This window comes from Rhinoderma darwinii, chromosome 2, assembly GCF_050947455.1.
Source record: "Rhinoderma darwinii isolate aRhiDar2 chromosome 2, aRhiDar2.hap1, whole genome shotgun sequence".
In the NCBI taxonomy this organism is placed as follows: domain Eukaryota; kingdom Metazoa; phylum Chordata; class Amphibia; order Anura; family Rhinodermatidae; genus Rhinoderma; species Rhinoderma darwinii.
Genome location: NC_134688.1, coordinates 193,646,743 through 193,665,639, shown reverse-complemented (window position 1 = coordinate 193,665,639; position 18,897 = coordinate 193,646,743). Strand labels below are relative to the sequence as shown.

At 42.3% G+C, this 18,897-nt stretch overlaps 1 protein-coding gene across 2 annotated transcripts in view; it reads right to left on the bottom strand.

The window, feature by feature from the left end:
• ST6GAL2 (ST6 beta-galactoside alpha-2,6-sialyltransferase 2) overlaps nt 1-18,897 on the bottom strand; it is a 186,614-nt gene that overhangs the window by 14,464 nt on the left and 153,253 nt on the right. Inside the window, exons 4-7 of one of the 2 annotated variants that reach the window (XM_075852672.1) lie at nt 15,021-15,118; nt 10,545-10,670; nt 8,010-8,111; nt 6,317-6,491 (exon numbers count right to left, since the gene is read on the bottom strand). In XM_075852672.1, coding sequence (XP_075708787.1) covers nt 6,317-6,491; nt 8,010-8,111; nt 10,545-10,670; nt 15,021-15,118 — 501 coding nt within the window. The remainder of the gene's footprint in view (nt 1-6,316; nt 6,492-8,009; nt 8,112-10,544; nt 10,671-15,020; nt 15,119-18,897) is intronic. The other variant, XM_075852673.1, reaches the window with a different exon arrangement.

The following is an 18,897-nucleotide window of genomic DNA, read 5'->3' as shown; positions in this document are numbered from 1 at the left end:
TTTTGCAAATTTATTAAAAATGAAAAACTCAAATTTTGCATGGACATAAGTATTCAGACCCCTTGCTATGACACTTGAAATTTAGCTCTGGGGGCCTCATTTCTCTAGGTCATCTTTGAAATGTTTCTACACCTTGATTGGAGTCCACCTGTGGTCAATTCATTTGATTGGATATGATTTGGAAAGACACACCTCTGTCTATATAAGGTCTCACAGCTGACAATGAATATCAGAGCAAAAACCAAGCAACGAGGAGGGAAGAACTTCCTGTAGAGCTCAGAGACAGGATTGTGTTGAGGCACAGATCTGAAGTAGGGTACAAAAAAAGAGCACAGTGGCCTCCATAATTCTTAAATGGAAGAAGTTTGGAACAACCAACAGTCTTCCTAGAGCTGGCCGCTCCACCAAACTAAGTAATCGGGGGAGAATGGCCTTGGTAAGAAAAGTGACCAAGAACCCAATGGTCACTCTGGCTGAGCTACAAAGATCCTGTGTGCAGATGGGAGAAACTTCCAGAAGGTCAACCATCACTACAGCACTCCACCAATCTGGGCTTTATGACAGGGTGGCCAGAAAGAAGCCTCTCCTCAGTAAAAGACACATAAGAGTCCACCTGGAGTTTGCAAAAAAGCACCTAAGGGACTCTCAGACTGTGAAAAATAAGATTATGTGGACTGATAAAACCAAGATTGAACTTTTTGGCCTCAATTCTAAGTGTTATATCTGAAGGAAACCAGGCACTGTTCCTCACCTGCCCAATACCATCCCTACAGTGAAGCATGGTGGTGGCAGCATCATGCTGTGGGGATGTTTTTCAGTGGCTGGGACATAGAGACTGGTCAGGGTTGAGGGAAAGATGAATGGAGCAATATACAGAGATCTGATTAATGAAAAACTGATCCAGAGTGCTCTGGACCACAGACTGGGCCGGAGGTTCACCCCCCAACAAGACAATGACCATAAGCACACAGCCAAGACAACACAGGAGTGGCTAAGGAATGACTCTGTGAATGTCCTTGAGTGGCCCAGCCAGTGCCCTGACTTGAACCCAATTGACATCACTGGAGAGACCTGAAAATGTCTGTCCACAGATGGTCCCTATCCAACCTGTCAGAGCTTGAGAGGATCTGTAGATAAGAATGGCAGAAAATCCCCAAATCCAGGTGTGAAAACCTTGTGGCATCATACCCAAGAAGACCGGAGGCTGTTATCGCTGGCAAAGGTGCTTCAACTAAGTTCTAAGTAAAGGATCTGAATACTTATGTCAATGCAATATTATAGTTTTTCCTGTTCAATAAATTAGCAAAGATTACTAACATTCTGGGTTCACTTTCTCATTACACCGTGTTCCAAATTATTATGCAAATGTTATTTTTCGCTGATTTTCCTAAATAGTCGATGCAAATGACAGTCAGTATAATCTTCAAGCCATCAACCGTTGGAGTATAATGCAAATTTTATTGAACAAATCTCCTAATGATAACAGATTTTTTTTTAGAAAAAACTCAAAATGCACGGTTTCAAATTATTATGCACAACAGAGATCAAAACATTTTAAAGGTTGTAAAGAGAACTAAAATGGTAATTTGTTGAATTTGCAGCATCAGGAGGTCATATTTACAGAAATCAAAATCTCTTTCAATCCCAAAAAACTTAACAGGCCAAGTTACATGTTAACATAGGACCCCTTCTTTGATATCACCTTCACAATTCTTGCATCCATTCAATTTGTGAGTATTTGAACAGTTTCTGCTTGAATATCTTTGCAGGATGTCAGAATAGCCTCCCAGAGCTTCTGTTTTGGTGTGAACTGCCTCCCACCCTCATAGATATGTTGCTTGAGGATGCTCCAAAGGTCAGGGGAACATGGGGGCCACACCATAAGTTTCTCTCCTTTTATGCCCATAGCAGCCAATGACACAGAGGTATTCTTTGCAGCATGAGATGGTGCATTGTCATGCATGAAGATAATTTTGCTACGGAAGGCACAGTTCTTCTTTTTGTACCACGGAAGAAAGTGGTCAGTCATAAACTCTACGTACTTTGCAGAGGTCATTTTCACACCGTCAGGGACCCTAAAGGGGCCTACAGCTCTCTCCCCATGATTCCAGCCCAAAACATGACTCCGCCACCTCCTTGCTGACGTCGCAGCCTTGTTGGGACATGGTGGCCATTCACCAACCATCAACTACTCCATCCATCTGGACCATTCAGGGTTTCACGGCACTCATCAGTAAACAACACGGTTTGAAAATTAGTCTTCATGTATTTCTGAGCCCACTGCAACCGTTTCTGCTTGTGAGCATTGTTTAGGGGTGGCCGAATAATAGCTTTATGCACACTTGCAAACCTCTGGAGGATCCTACACCTTGAGATTCGCGGGACTCCAGAGGCACCAGCGGCTTCAAATACCGCTTTGCAATGGCATTTTAGCAGCTGCTTTCCTAATCCTATTAATTTGTCTGGCAGAAACCTTCCTCATTATACCTTTATCTAAACGAACCCGTCTGTGCTCTGAATCAGCCACAAATCTTTTCACAGTACGATGATCACGCTTAAGTTTTCTTGAAATATCCAATGTTTTCATACCTTGTCCAAGGTATTGCACTATTTCATGCTTTTCGGCACCAGAGAGATCGTTTTTCTTTCCCATATTGCTTGAAACCTGTGGCCTGCTTAATAATGTGGAACGTCCTTCTTAAGTAGTTTTCCTTTGATTGGGCACACCTGGAAAACTAATTATCACAGGTGTGAGATTGATTACAATGATCCAAAGAGCCCTAAGACACAATACCATCCATGAGCTTAAAAGGTAGTGTGTCGCTAGAAAAACATTTTTTTTTTTTTTAGTTAAACAGTTAGTGTATAGGTGATTAGACATTGTTCTAATTTTTTTATTTTTTTCACGAGTCAGGAAATATTATAAATTAGATTCTAATTTATAATATTTCCCAGCGCTGGTCACTAGATGGAGCAATTCCCAAAATTGCAGCATTGCATGTGGTAAAGCAACCACATTGCTTTATGCTGCAAAATTTGAGAAAACTCACTCGCTCTAGTGAGCTCTCAGAACCCCCCCTCCTTTATCCTGGCTAGTGCCGGGAGAAACGAGGGGATTGAAGGGTCAAACCTCCTACACTGTGTGTCGCCATTTTTTGAGCTAACACACAGTGTAGTAGGTTAACATACAGTAGTAAACACACACTAAAACACGAACATACATAGAAATAACTTACCTGCTCCTGCCGCCGCCGCTCCCTCCGGTCCGTCCGCTCCGTCTGCTACCGCCGCTCCAAGTGCACAAGTCCGGAACCCGCGACCGGAAGTAGTAATCTTACTGTCTGGCCGCGACTTCCGGTCCACAGGAAAATGGCGCCGGACGTCGCACAGTTCAACTTGGACTGTGTGGGAGTGGCACATGCGCCGTTCCCACACAGACGGCGTACAGCATAGTGGATGGAACGAGCCCCGTTCGCATTCACTATGGAACTGTAGCTGCCGTATTCCATATCTGTATGTGTCGTTAATCGACACATACAGAAATGGAAAAAAAAATGGCAGCCCCCATAGGGAAGAAAAAGTGAAAAAATAAAAAAAAGTAAAACACAAACACACAAATAAATAAAAAAAAATGTAATAACACACTAAAGTCAAATTGATCTAAAAAAATTTTTTTTCGTGACACTGGTCCTTTAATTGAAAAACGAATAATTAAATGTTTATGACACTTAAATCCAATGTGCATAATAATTTGGAACACGATGTATGTGGTATTGAGTGGAGAATGATGGAGAAAAACGTAATTTTTTTTAATTATTTTATCACAAGGCTTCAACATAACAAAATGTGAATAAATTCAAAGGGTCCGAAGACTTTCCGAATGTATTGTATTCATGCACACAAAGGGTATGTTCACACGCTTACTAAAAAACGTTTCAAGGGAAAACAGCTCCTGATTTTTAGACGTTTTTTATTCAAACTCGCATTGGTCGTTTTTGGACCTGTTTTCTATAGAGTCAAAGAAAAACAGCTCCAAAAACGTCTCAAGAAGTGACATGCACTTCTTTTTACAGGGCTTTTCAAAACGGCTGCATAAAAATACGCCCCGTCGGAACACAGCGCCGTTTTTTTCACTCAAATCAATGGGCAGTTGTTTAGAGGCGTTCTGCTTCCGACTTTTCGGCCCGAAAAACGGCTGAAAGTAAGCCATGTGAACATACCCGAAGGCTGTGTTCACATTTGTGTTGTATACTCTGTTCGGAGCCTCTGTCGCAAATTCCATCAGATTTGTCGGGAAGAATAGCACTGCTTGCAGCTCTATTCTTTCTGTCAAAAGGACGGACACTATGACGGACACCATTAAAAGTCAATGGGGTCTGTCAGGCACTGGTCATACAACGGAAGCAGAACTGTATAGTGGTTTTCATTATAAATGGTAACCATAACACACTTATGAACAGAGCTTTAGTTACATATATTATTTATATTTGCCCTAGGCAGGGTTGCACTATTAGGCTGGATGCACACACTGCGTTTTGCTGTTGTACTTTCGATGGCGTTTTTCACTTGCTTTTTAGGTTAAAAACACTGCAGCAAGATGTTACTTTAAAGTCTATAGTGAAATATAGAAAACACAACATACGTTTTGGCTTGTGGCATTTCTGTGGCGTTTTTGGGATCAGTGTTTTTTTTTTTTCAAAATGCAGCATGCTCTGCATATGGTGTTTTTTTCTGGTGTTTTTCCCATATAGGACTTCACCAGAAACACCAGAAAAAGAACGCATGTTTAAAATGTTACAAAAAAACCCACCAAAAACGCTTGTAAAAAAAATGCAATGAAAATAGCTTCAAATTCAATACAAGTGTTTAAAAACGCTGAAAAAATAGTGTGTTAATAAAGGCGGCCAAAGGGAATTCTAAGTAAATCGAGGGTGGGGTCCTCATTTATCAAAGAGGGGACAGCAGCTACAGATTCTCTCTCTCTGGAGGACCCAGCACAGCTGTGCTTTACATGGACAGCCCAATAATTTAGATAGAATCTGTGTAATACTGTATTTGCCCTGTGGTGGCGGTCTACGGGAATTAAACATCTTCTGCCATATACCCCCTTACAACCAGAATACAGGATTTTGTGGAGCACAGACAGCCCAAGATGTACCAATTTTTTAAGAGATGCACCACTTAAGAAATATAGCGCATCTTACTCAAGATGGCTTCTGTTTACGACTAACGTATAAAACACCAGTCTTAGGCTGTGTTCACATCAGTGTCGGGTTCCGTTTGGGGTTTCCGTTCATCCATTCCGTCAGAGGAACAGATGAACGGAAAGCCGAACGGAAACCATAGCTTCCACTTGCATTACAATTGATTTCAATGGTAAAGTTTCCGCTGAAGTTGGATTCCGTTCCGTAAAGTTTCCGTTTTTTTGCTATTGTTTCCATTATAAAACAGAAACCCCAAACGGAACCCGACGCTGATGTTAACAGACCCTTAGTAATTCCCCTCTTTGTTCCAATATTTACAACATCTGCCATGCAGACAATACCAATTCTGAAAATAGCATATTTCATGTAAATAAACTTGTGCCCGTCATGATAATAGTTATCTTACTCACATAGAAACGAATACATTAAATGGATGGCTTACCTGTGACAAGAGTAGCACGTTTACCTTTGCGTCCACATGTCCAAACTAGTTCTTGTAGCGAAAAGGGCCTATTTTGCAACCCCCTGCCATCTGATTCCTTTAACTTTGATCATTACTCATAGCTCTTAAACCATCAAATTAACCCTTTACGAGAGTATCTGTGCAACACGATAGCTTTACATAAATGCATGTCGAATTGGGCATATCCCATGATAAAGATCTCAGTAAGTGTTAGTAACGCTACTTTGCAAAGGAAAATACTGCAGGTGCTGCATAAAGTAGGGAAGCATGTGCAAGGGAGCTATGTATGAGTACAACTACATTTGGAGAGGAAACAGTCATACTTCTTTGTTGTTCTTATTGCCTTAAGCGTGTTAAAACTAATCTATATAACTTGTCTTGTGGAACTCATTGCATTGTTAATGTACCCTTGGGCACAGCAACATTGCTTAGAGATAATGGATTCCCATACAAAGCAGAACTCTTCCCACTTAGAAAATATTTCAGCACTTGCTTGTAGTAGAAGACTTTAATTCTGTTTGGTATAATTACCTTTCAGTCAATAGGGGCCATTAAGCAATGTGGTTGAGGTTACAGTTAAAAGCTGCACCGCGCTATTGTTCAAGTAACAGAAGATGGCGTAATTATTCAATATGCTAAACAAACCTACCAATGAATCCTGAAGAAGGTGGATTAGGCTGGATCTTCTCATTGCTGTTCTCTTGGATTATTTTCCACAGTTCCCATGTAAACTTGGGGTGAAGAATGTAAAAAGGCTGGTTTGGATTTTTCTTCCGATGATGTTCATATGGCGGGAAAAAATTGTAGTCTGGTTTGTGGTACCACTGTGTAAAATAAAAAAACATGGAACAGATGAGGTTAATAAGACATGAAATGTCTTTAAGGGGCTGTCTCATTACAGACAAACCCTTTCATATGGGAGCCAGCGAAACAATCAACCGATTGCCGCGGGTCCAGCTACCAACACCCCTAGGAAACAACTAATTCTGCCAGGGGAAGCCTTACCACTGCAGAGGGAACGTGTTATTACATGGCGGCCATTTAGTATGGATGGCTTGTTTCCGCCAGAGCTGCTTTCTAGTGCGGGGGACCCCCATCTATGATGTCCATATGCCTTAATTGGACATATGGTCAGGGGTTATCATCTAGAGACATATTTAAATACCACGTACAGTGATTGTCAATATTTTTTTTAATACTATCATTTTTATTGAAGAAATATTTTAAAAAAATACATAAATCAAAATCAGAGTTTAGACATTAGTAAAAAATGAGTATATAATAGAATGTTAGCATTGAAAGGCTACCATGTATGTTAGTATAGTACGTCAAGAGGTACACCGAAATAAAGAAAGACAAAGTTAACAGAAGTAACTAATAATGTGTACTGTGATCAATCATATACATGTCAGCGATGTAAGAATTGTGTCTTTGAGGTTTGAAAATGGAGCGCTTTTGATGGAATTTTTAATTCAACATTTCTCAATATTGTGATTTTGGAGTGTAATTTCATCCGGTTGAGTTTCCAAATCAGCAGTAACATCAGCAGAATTAAAAAAAAAAAGATATATTAATAAAATAAACAAAAAAATCTCCCAATGAAATAAAAAGAATTATACACTTGCAGCTAAGGGAAGTCAAGATCAGTCAATTTCATTCCAAGTTAGTTTTAAAATATATCAGCATTAAAGCTTATATAACATATTAAAAACTATAACAAACAACTAAATATATGTTACTCAGTGACTCTTGCAGGCAAATCTACTGTAGCCCTGTGTTACAAGGTCTACCAGAACATAATAAGGAGGTCTGGTTTATAGTGTACTAAGCAAACACACTCACAGAGAGACCCTTGACTCCTTTCTTAATGTGGTAAAGTCATCAGCGAATCCTGCAATGTTGGAAATAATCTACTCTTCAAGATTGTCAAAACTATGGTCACTTTTTGACATTCCAAATTATACCTTCCCTCCCCTCCTAGTTCTAATGACAGCAACTGGAAGCGATCAGTGGGTGTCCTTGCAGTTGAAACCCCCTCCAATCGAACATTTATGGCTTATCCCATGGAATGGGTGGGAAACACTTTACAAGTGACTTTTTAAAACTAGCTGGTAAACCCCAAAACTTATTTGGATTACTTCCATTAGTTTTGCCATTTTGATTGACCAAGAAAAGACACTGCAAGACGAAGTTAGAATGATAAAAAAAAAAAAAGTCAGAAGTCTGACAGGGTAGTCTGGACCGCCTCCTTTATTGCCTCATTACAGATTGGACACTTAAAATACATGGGATTTTATGATGCGTTTTCCCATATGATCATTACTGAGAAAAGATTCTCTTACCATATGAAGGTCAGCATAATATGGAGATGGATCCCACGCAACTAAAGTGACATCTTTGTACAAAGAACTATCTGAAAAGTGGTGGCTTGGATTAGTAAGAATCTGCAATTAAAACAAATTCTCTGTTAAAACTACTGTATTCAACTGGTGTCAACTGCAGTCCGACTTTTACAAATGAGATGTCCCTCACATGGAAATTTTCAGCAAAAACCCATTGTCCGCCAAATTATTTTACTTCTCATCAATAATAAGATAGGACACTTTTTAAGGTTTACACTATCCCCATCAATGCATCACAAATCCACAATTACCTTTTCTAATTTCACAATGACACATTTTCTTTACACTCACACATAAATATTCACGGGTATTGCAGCCTTTTCTCCCATTGAAGTGAATGGAAGAAGGCTGCAATACCTGTGAATTCACAGTGAGCAAGTAGAAATGAAGGGGACGCAGCGCTCGTACAAGCGCTGCATTACCTCCAAAACAGCAGATCGGAGGGGGTCCCGAGAGTCGGAACCAGACCCATCAGTTATTGATAACCTATCCTGAGGATAGGCCATCAATTTTTACTGGCTGGAAAACCCCACACTAGTACTCAATGCTTTGTACTATAAGTACATACTAGAAAAGGAAAACAACATGTGTAGGAATGTGCTATTCTGTATATCATACTGAAGAAGAAAAATACAAGTCCAAGATTGTAACCCTCCAACACTAAATATTGTTAGGGTATATTCACATGTAGCACATTTGTTGCAGAAATTTCTGTGACTGTCCAATACATCTGAATGAGGTTTGTAAAAAGCCATGAGGCAGAAAGAACCCTATTCAGATGTATTCCGGAATTTCTGCAACAAATCTATCCCATGTTCTCTGTGCACCGATCCTAAGGGCACGTCCAGACGTGGCGGAATTGCTGTGGAATTCCGCTGCGGACAGTCCGCAGTGGAATTCTCCAGCGGCCGTTTTTTACATTTGTTTCAATACATTTTTAGGCAAGTTAGTTCAGACGTTGCAGAAAACTCAGAGGCGGACCATAGGCTGCGGTGCGGAATTTTTCCTCCACAGTATGCACTGTCTGTTGCGGAGAAGAAGCGGAATTTCACTGCAGATTTCAGCCTTTGCAATGCAAAATCAGTGGCAAGTCCGCTGTGTTTTCTGCAACGTCTGAATTACCTGTCAAATATACAAATGTTGGTGCAGATTCGTTGCGTAATTGCCCCAAATCTGCACCAACATTTGCAGCGGAAAAACTCTGCCACGTCTGGACGTGCCCTAAAACCTGTGGCTACATGGTGGGTGCAACTTGTTTATGAACAAATAAAACATACACAGATTTCTATATAAGAATATTCCTTGACCATTACTGGGATGTATTTAAAAAAACAAAACGTTTTATAGACTTGCAGTTAAAGATTGCGCTTGGTGGAAAGTTCACACAATGTCTTTGCTGTTGTTCTAAAAGTACAGTAAAAAATAGTGTAGTACCGTGTTAGCCAGAGAAAATATTAAATGTTAAATAGTTTTGTGTCAAAAAATACAAAAGTATAATAGGTATGATACCTTTATTGGGTTAGCCAATAAATTTATCATACCTATTCTGTTGTTCTAAACAAATAAATGATAAGAATAACAATAATAATATATAACAAGACTTAACATTCAGAAATCAGCATTTTTAGGGTAGATGTTCATTGTTTATTAAAGGTCCACTAATACACAACATACACACAGTATATATACATAAAATGGCACACTCCTTTATTTGCACATGGAAATCTGGCCTTTTTCAGCAACACAAAGCTGCCAACGAAATGACTTTTTTTAACTAATTGTTCAGCAGATTTTTTTTATTTTTTTTTAAACCTTTACCCACTGGTCGTTACCTCCATAAACCACTTGGTGTCACTGTAGTTTAAAAGTAAAATAAATACAATTTTGCTTTTCAGGAAGGAATTGGATATGTGTTTTTTTTTATATCAATAGTTAAACCTACAGTAAACAGGACTGGTACTTACTAAATACAGGGTGTCATGAATAAAAACTAGTGCGGACAAAGTGTCAGTATTGTCTGCCCTAATCAGATTGCCATACCTTAAAGAGGCTCTGTCACCAGATTTTGCAACCCCTATCTGCTATTGCAGCAGATAGGCGATGCAATGTAGATTACAGTAACGTTTTTATTTTTAAAAAACGAGCATTTTTGGCCAAGTTATGACCATTTTCGTATTTATGCCCACAGTTAAGTACAACTGGGCGTGTTGAAAAGAAAAAAGTACAACTGGGCGTGTTGAAAAGAAAAAAGTACAACTGGGCGTGTATTATGTGTGTACATCGGGGCGTGTTTACTACTTTTACTAGCTGGGCTTTCTGATGAGAAGTATCATCCACTTCTCTTCACAACGCCCAGCTTCTGGCAGTGCAGATCTGTGACGTCACTCACAGGTCCTGCATCGTGTCGGCACCAGAGGCTACAGTTGATTCTGCAGCAGCATCAGCATTTGCAGGTAAGTAGCTACATCGACTTACCTGCAAACGCTGATGCTGCTGCAGAATCAAATGTAGCCTCTGGTGCCGATGTGTCCTCGCTCGTCCGACACGATGCAGGACCTGGGGAAGTGACGCCACAGCGTGATCTGCCAGAAGCTGGGCGTTCTGAAGAGAAGTGGATGATAATAATAATAATAATAATAATAATCTTTATTTATATAGCGCCAACATATTACGCAGCACTTTACAATGTAGAGGGAACATGAAAACAATATCAGACATTACATAGTGACAAAGTTAATTTACAATTCAAACCTGGGGAGTGAGGACCCTGCTCGCAAGAGCTTACAATCTATGAGGACATAAGGGAGACACAAAGTGTAATAGTGTTTGTTCTGTACAATGGTCCGGCCATTTTTATACACATGCGGTGGTATCATAAAGCTGCATGAGCCGGTCACCAGCCACTATCCGTGTATGACGGACATGAAGAGAAGGAGTGTGAGGGAATCTTATTCTGATGACTAATCTAAATGGAGGGCCATGAAAAGGAGTCAGATTAGGGAATTTTATAGGCCTGTCTAAATAGATGTGTTTTCAGGGCACGTTTAAAACTGTGGATATTGGGAATTAATCTGATTGTCTGGGGTAGCACATTCCAGAGGACGGGTGCAGCACGAGAGAAATCCTGGAGACGGTAGTGGGAGGTTCGGATTATGGAGGATTTTAATCTAAGGTCGTTGGCAGAACGTAGAGCCCGAGTAGGGTGGTAGACAGAGATGAGGGAGGAGATGTAAGGAGGTGCAGCACTGTGGAGAGCTTTGTGGGTGAGAGTAATAAGTTTGAATTTTATTCGGAAGGGGATGGGCAACCAGTGCAGTGACTGGCACAGATTAGAGGCGTTGGTGTAGCGGTTGGTCATAAAGATGAGCCTGGCTGCTGCATTGAGGATAGATTGGAGAGGGGAGAGTTTAGTGAGGGGAAGACCGACTAGTAATGAGTTACAGTAGTCAAGACGAGAGTGAATCAGAGCAACAATGAGAGTTTTGGCAGTTTCCTCCGTAAGAAAAGAGCGGATTCTGGAGATGTTTTTTAGGTGAAAATGACAGGAGCGTGAAAGTGATTGTATGTGAGGAGTAAAGGAAAGATCTGAGTCAAAAATAACCCCGAGACAGCGGGCGTGCTGCTTAGGAGTTATGATAGTGCCACACACAGAGATAGAGACATCAGGTTTAGGGAGGTTAGTAGATGGTTGGAACACAAGGAGCTCAGTTTTAGAAAGATTCAGTTTCAGATAGAGAGAGGACATGATGTTAGAGACAGCGGACAGACAATCACTGGTGTTCTGTATTAGAGCAGGGGTGATGTCACGGGAAGAGGTATATAATTGGGTGTCATCAGCGTAGAGATGGTACTGGAAGCCAAATCTGCTGATGGTTTGTCCAATAGGAGCTGTGTAGAGAGAAAAGAGGAGTGGACCTAGGACTGATCCCTGAGGAACCCCGATATCAAGGGGAAGAGGAGAAGAAGTGGAACCAGCAAATGACACACTGAATGAGCGGTCAGAGAGGTAGGAGGAAAACCAAGAGAGAGCCGCGTCCTTGAGGCCAATAGAGTGGAGCATGTTAAGTAGGAGTTTGTGGTCTACAGTGTCAAAGGCTGCAGAGAGATCCAAAAGAATCAGGAGAGAGGATTTACCGTCCGATTTAGCCGCCAAGAGATCATTTGAGACTTTAGTAAGGGCAGTTTCTGTGGAGTGTAGAGTGCGGAAACCAGATTGTAAGGGGTCAAGAATGGAGTTAGCAGAGAGATAGCGGATAAGGCGAGAGTAGACCAAGCGTTCCAGGAGTTTGGAGATGAAGGGCAGATTAGAGACTGGTCGGTAGTTGGTAGCGCTGGATGGGTCAAGTGTTGGTTTTTTCAATAATGGGTTTATAATGGCATGTTTAAAAGCGGAGGGAAAGATACCAGAGGAAAGAGAGAGGTTAAATATTTTAGTGAGGTGACTAGTGACAGCTGGGGAGAGGGACTGGAGGAGGTGTGAGGGGACAGGATCACTAGGGCAGGTAGTAGGACGAGAAGAAGAGAGGAGCCTCGAGACTTCTTCTTCAGTTATTGGGTCAAATGCTGAGAGTGAAGAAGAGGGAGTGTGGGGGGGAAGGGGATCTTCAGTTATTGGGTCAAATGCTGAGAGTGAAGAAGAGGGAGTGTGGGGGGGAAGGGGATCGATGTTACTAGGGGACTGGGAGAGAATATCATGCCGGATGTTGTCAATTTTAACTTTAAAATAATTGGCCAGGTCTTCAGCACTGAGATCTGTGATTGGTGTCTGCACTTTAGGACTAAGGAGGGAGTGAAAAGTATCAAAGAGGCGTTTTGGATTATTAGATAGTGTGGAGATGAGAGAAGTGAAGTAGACTTGTTTGGCGCGGTGAAGGGCAGAGTTGTAAGTTTTGAGCATAAATTTGTAATGGAGGAAATCTGCATCCAAATGCGATTTTCTCCACAGTCGTTCGGCACATCTCAAGCACCGCTGAAGAAAGCGGGATTGAGGCGTGTGCCAGGGTTGTCGTCGTCTTTGTCGGGTGGTTCGGAGTGTAGTGGGGGCTGCTTCATCCAATGCATTTTTGAGAGTGTTGTTATAAAGTTTGGCAGCCAGATTGGGACAGGAGAGGGAAGAGATAGGGGACAATGAGGACTGTAGACTGTCTATGAATTTCACAGTGTTAATGGCATGTAGATTTCTGTATGTCTGATACGTAGGGATGACCTGAGGAGGCAGAGAATATTTGATAGTAAAGCAGAGAAGATTGTGGTCAGAAAGCGGGAGAGGAGAGTTAATAAAGTCAGAAACTGAGCAGAGCCGGAAGAAGACCAGGTCAAGTGAATGCCCGTCTTCATGTGTAGGAGAGTTAGTAAGTTGTGACAGACCGAGGGACGAGGTTAAAGATAGAAACTGGGAGGCAGATGAGGAGATTGGGTTATCAATGGGGATGTTGAAGTCACCCATGATGAGAGTGGGTGTTTCAGAGGATAGAAATTGTGGAAGCCAGGCAGCAAAATGGTCCAGGAATTGGCGGGGTGAGCCCGGTGGGCGGTAGACAACTGCCACTCGGAGGGGAAAAAGGGTGAAAGAGTCTGAGGGTGTGGACTTCAAAAGAGGGAAATGTGAGTGAGGGGACCGGGGGAATGACCTGGAAAGTGCAGTGTGGGGAAAGAAGTATACCTACTCCTCCACCCTGCCTGTTCTCAGGTCTGGGGGCATGAGAGAACTGGAGACCACCATAAGATAGAGCAGCAGGGGAAGCAGTGTCAGACAGGTGTAGCCATGTTTCTGTAAGAGCCAGAAGGTTGAGAGAGTTAGAAAGGAATAAGTCATGAATAAAGGTGAGTTTGTTGCACACGGACCGAGAGTTCCAGAGAGCACAGTTAAAAGAGACAGGAGAAGACGTACAAGGAATGGTAAGAAGATTTGCAGGGTTTCTATGTGTGGCAGGTAAGTGGTTGAGCTTGGCAGAAGAAAAGGGAGGCCCAGGGTTGGGAGAGATGTCCCCTGCAGCTAATAGCAGGAGAATGGAGAGTGACAGCAGATGGTTCTGTGATTTATGAGAGCGTTTTTTATGTTGGGCAGTGGGATGAGATGGGTTAAGTTGACTGAGGAAAGTGAATAGTGAATGGGAGCTGTACATGGGTGAGGCCAGGATAGAAGGACTGATGCGGACTGTGTTTGGGCAAGTCTTAAATGGGCGATAGGATTGAAAACCAAGAGCAGCTATAATGATGAGCGGTGGCAAACATGTTTGTTTACAGATAGTTAGAAATCTAATCTTGAGAGCGTGGGCTAGTTTGTCTGGTTTGGTAATGCAGCTTACCTGTCACAGACCCTGTGCAACTGCCATGTATAACTGCCAGGACACTTTGACAGTATGACACTTGGACAGAGATGACTTCTGCCGTCGTGCCCCCCTGCACGAGTGCCTTCCCCATATGCTACATCTAAATTTATAGGGGAGTAGATGCTCAGATCTAGGCCTAATTAAGCTCGTTCAGCTATTAATCAAATCAACTAGACACATGAGGTGAAAAGCTATGCAGAGATAAACAAACAAACTAGCAGGTCTGGATGCTCATAAAACTTAACGACGATCAAACACTTTGACAAAACTTTGAGATAACATTAGACTATATAGCAAGACAGGAAAGCAGAGTACCATAAAATAAAAGTTTCAGCTTTTTGAAATGCAGCTAGTAAAAGTAGTAAACACGCCCCGATGTACGCACATAATACACGCCCACTTGGACTTTTACTTTTAAACACACCCACTTGGACTTTTGCAAGCCTCATTTGCATAAATACGAAAATGATCATAACTTGGCCAAAAATGCTCGTTTTTTAAAAATAAAAACGTTACTGTAATCTACATTGCAGCGCCGATCTGCTGCAATAGCAGATAGGGGTTGCAAAATCTGGTGACAGAGCCTCTTTAAGATATTATCTGGGGAGAAAAGGCTTACCTGAGAATTTATAATGCGCATGGTGGTTTTATTTCCAACATCTTTTTCATAGTTGTGCGTTGGAGCAGAATTAAATCGCAACACAGCATCGTGGGAATCTGTGCAATGTAAAAAGAGGGCTGCATTATTTTAATGCAAAGACTCAGAAAAACACATCAAATGGAGCGACTATTTCTATAAATGTTTCACCCAGCATCATAAATGATCCTAAATCACTCTACAGTCAGAGGGTATATTGTAAGGGGAGATTCACACGAACGTTGCGTTTTTGCGCGCGCAAACAACGCAGCGTTTTGCGAGCGCAAAAACCATTTGACAGCTGCGTGTGTCATGCGTGTCTGATGCGCGGCTGCGTGATTTTCGCGTAGCCGGCATCATAGAGATGAGGCTTGTCAACGCCCGTCACTGTCCAAGGTGCTGAAAGAGCTAAATCTTTCAGCACCCTCGACAGTGAATGCCGAACACAACAGCGAAAAACCTGTAAAAAAAAAAGATAAAGTTCCTACTTACCGAGAACTTCCCGGCCGTTGCCTTGGTGACGCGTCCTTGGTGACGCGTCCTTGGTGACGCGCCTCTCTTGACATCGGGCCCCACCTCCCTGGATGACGCAGCAGTCCAAGTGACCGCTGCAGCCTGTGATTGGCTGCAGCCTGTGCTTGGCCTGTGATTGGCTGGAGCTGTCACTTGAACTGAAGTGTCATCCCGGGAGGTCGGACTGCAGGAAGGAGACAGGAGTAATCGGTAAGTTAGAACTTCGTTTTTTTTTTACAGGTTAATGTATTTTGGGATCGCAAGTCACTGTCCATGGTGCTGAAACAGTTTAACTCTTTCAGCACCATGGACAGTGACTATCTCCTGACGTCGCGTACCGATAATTTTTTTGCCGGGATCGGCCAAAACGAGTTTGGCCGAACCCGGTGAAGTTCGGTACGCTTGTCCGGCTTCGCTCATCGCAAAGACACTCCGTTTGGATGTTCGGAAACAGAAAAGCACGTGGTGCTTTTCGGTTTTCATTCATCCTTTTCACTGCTGTTGCGCGAATCACGCTCGTCCCACGGAAGTGCTTCCGTGTGGTGCGCGTGATTTTCACGCACCCATTGACTTCAATGGGTGCGTGATGCGCGAAATACGCAGAGTTATTGAACCTGTCGCGCTTTTTGCGCAGCAGACAAACGCTGCGCAAAAAGCACGGACTGTCTGTACTGCCCCATAGACTTGTATTGGTCCATGCGTGCCGCGTGAAAACCACGCGGCCCGCACGGACCGAATACACGCTCGTGTGAATCCCCCCTAAAACATAGCAAAAGATGTGTAATATAACCGTAAAATGTTTGAATAACATAAAAAACATAAACAAGGTTTCTATGAAATTTCATAGCAGAGACGTGCAGTACAGTATAAAGTATTACTTTATGAGTTTGGGTGTGTTGGTATGCGTAGTCATGTTTTACAAATACTGTATATGTGTGTGTTTATATATACATATAGTCATGAGAAGCACAAAGTTCACTCTCTTTGAATTCTATGGTTTTAGGTATCGTAAAAAAAAACTTCTGCTCCTCAGAAGGTCTTAAAATTAAGTAAATACAACCTCAGATATTAACCAACACGTGATAAATTACACTGTCATTTATTATTTAACAATAATTAGGCCAAAATAGAAAAAAAACGTGTGAAAAACAAGGTACACCCTTAGGCCTTATTCACACGACCGTGTTCGGTCCGTGATAGACGGACCTCATGGAAGCCACATTTCCTGGATCTAACACAGTTCAGGGAGCCGGGCTTTTAGCATCATAATTATGTATGATGCTAGGTGTCCCTGCCTCCCCGCGGGAATACTGTCCACAGTGGACAAATTCACCCAAAGGTCAGACCGGGTATTGCTCAGAAAAATTGAAAACGAGCTACATCTCGGACTCTACACGTCTCAGCATGTTAAATGTTCAAGTTCATGACAGTACAATTAAAAAAAGACTGAACAAGTATGGCTTGTTTGGAAGGGTTGCCAGGAAAAAGCCTCTGATTTCTAAAAGGAACATGGCAGCACGGCTTGAGTTTGCAAAGTTGCATCTGAACAAACCAGAAGACTTCTGGAACAATGTCCTTTGGACAGACGAGACCAAAAGTGGTGAGGTTTGGCCATAATGCCCAGCGCCAGGTTTGAAGAAAACCAAACACAGCATATCAGCACAGACACCTCATACCAACTGTCAAGCACGGTCGTGGAGGGGTGATGATTTAGGCTTGTTTTGTAGCCACAGGACCTGGGCAGCTTGAGGTCATTGAGTCGACCATGAACTCCTCTGTATACCAAAGTATTCTAGAGTCAAATGTGAGGACATCCATCCATCCAACAGCTAAGACTTGGCCGAAACTGGGTCATGCAACAGGACAATGATCCAAAGCACACCAGCAGATCTACAACAGAATGGCTGAAAAAGAAAAGAATCAAGGTGTTGCTATGGCCCAGTCAAAGTCCAGACTTGACTCATAATGGTACAAGACAAGGATGTCCTCTATCGCCCCTGCTTTTCGCTTTAGCTCTGGAACCTTTTTTGTGTAAGATCAGAGGCAACGTTAACGTGAGTGGCTTAACTTTGAAAGGTAAAGTTTTCAAAGTAGCGGCTTATGCAGATGATCTGCTGTTTTTTGTGACCTCTCCTCACATTTCTATGCCCAATCTCATGAAGGAATTTCGAGAGTATGGCTTATTGTCCAATTTGAAAATCAACTTTCAGAAGTCGGAGGCGATGACGTTGCATATTCCACATGACCTAGAAAATTCCTTACGTGCTAGTTTTTCCTTTAGGTGGACGCGCGACTCGATCAAATACCTGGGTATCCAATTGCCGGCCTGTATAGAGCGGGCATTTCAACTAAACTTCCTACCTCTGTTACAAACATTGAGGAATTATTTGGCTCGTTGGACAAAGGGGACGTTCTCATGGTTTGGGAGAGTGAGTATCATTAAGATGAACGTTTTACCCAGATTTCTATATCCGATGCAGGCATTGCCAATTAAATTACCTCCGTCCTTTTTAAAAACTGTATATCAGTACATCACTTCCTTTGTGTGGGCCAATAAACCTCAGAGATTACAGAGGAGAATTCTGGTTCTTGCCAAGCGTCGTGGAGGGATTGGGCTGCCTGATGTGGAGCAATATTATCATGCCATACACTTGACTAGGGTAGTGGACTGGTGCCGTCATGATTCTCTTAAAGATTAGATAGCTGTGGAACAAGGCTTTACAGATCTTCCATTGAAATGTTTGCCTTGGATACCTATGACTCATTGGAAATCCCTGAGGGATCACCCTACTATATATCCAACCCTACAGGTGTTTAGAAATACGCGGGGACGGGAGGGGATTTAATCGATCCCTTCGCCTCTCACGCCGGTCCTGGGTACACCAGAGTTTGGGCCACGATTAACAGAACTGACATTTAAGACCTGGTTCCAACAGGGCCATTTTAGAATTAGTCACTTTTGTAGGGATAATGTATGGCTATGCGAGAGGGAACTTTCCGAGCCCGAGGGTTTGCCTGTGGCATCCAAGTGGCAGACTTTACAGCTAACTCACTACTTAGCTCATCTACCTGCCCCTGCTACTTATGATCGCAGACTAACTCAGTTTGACGTGTTGTGCTCCCAGAAGGGACATGTGAAACGAGCATTGTCTAATATTTATGGTTTGCTAATTGCTCCTGCAGAAGATTTTACGCCGTTTATCGCAAAATGGGAACGAGATCTCCAGATCTCCCTAACACAAGAACAGGAAGAGAAGGTCATGCTCCTTTCACATAAAGCGTCTATTAGTAATGCTTATCAAGAAACAAATTATAAAATACTGTCCCGTTGGTACAGAGTCCCACA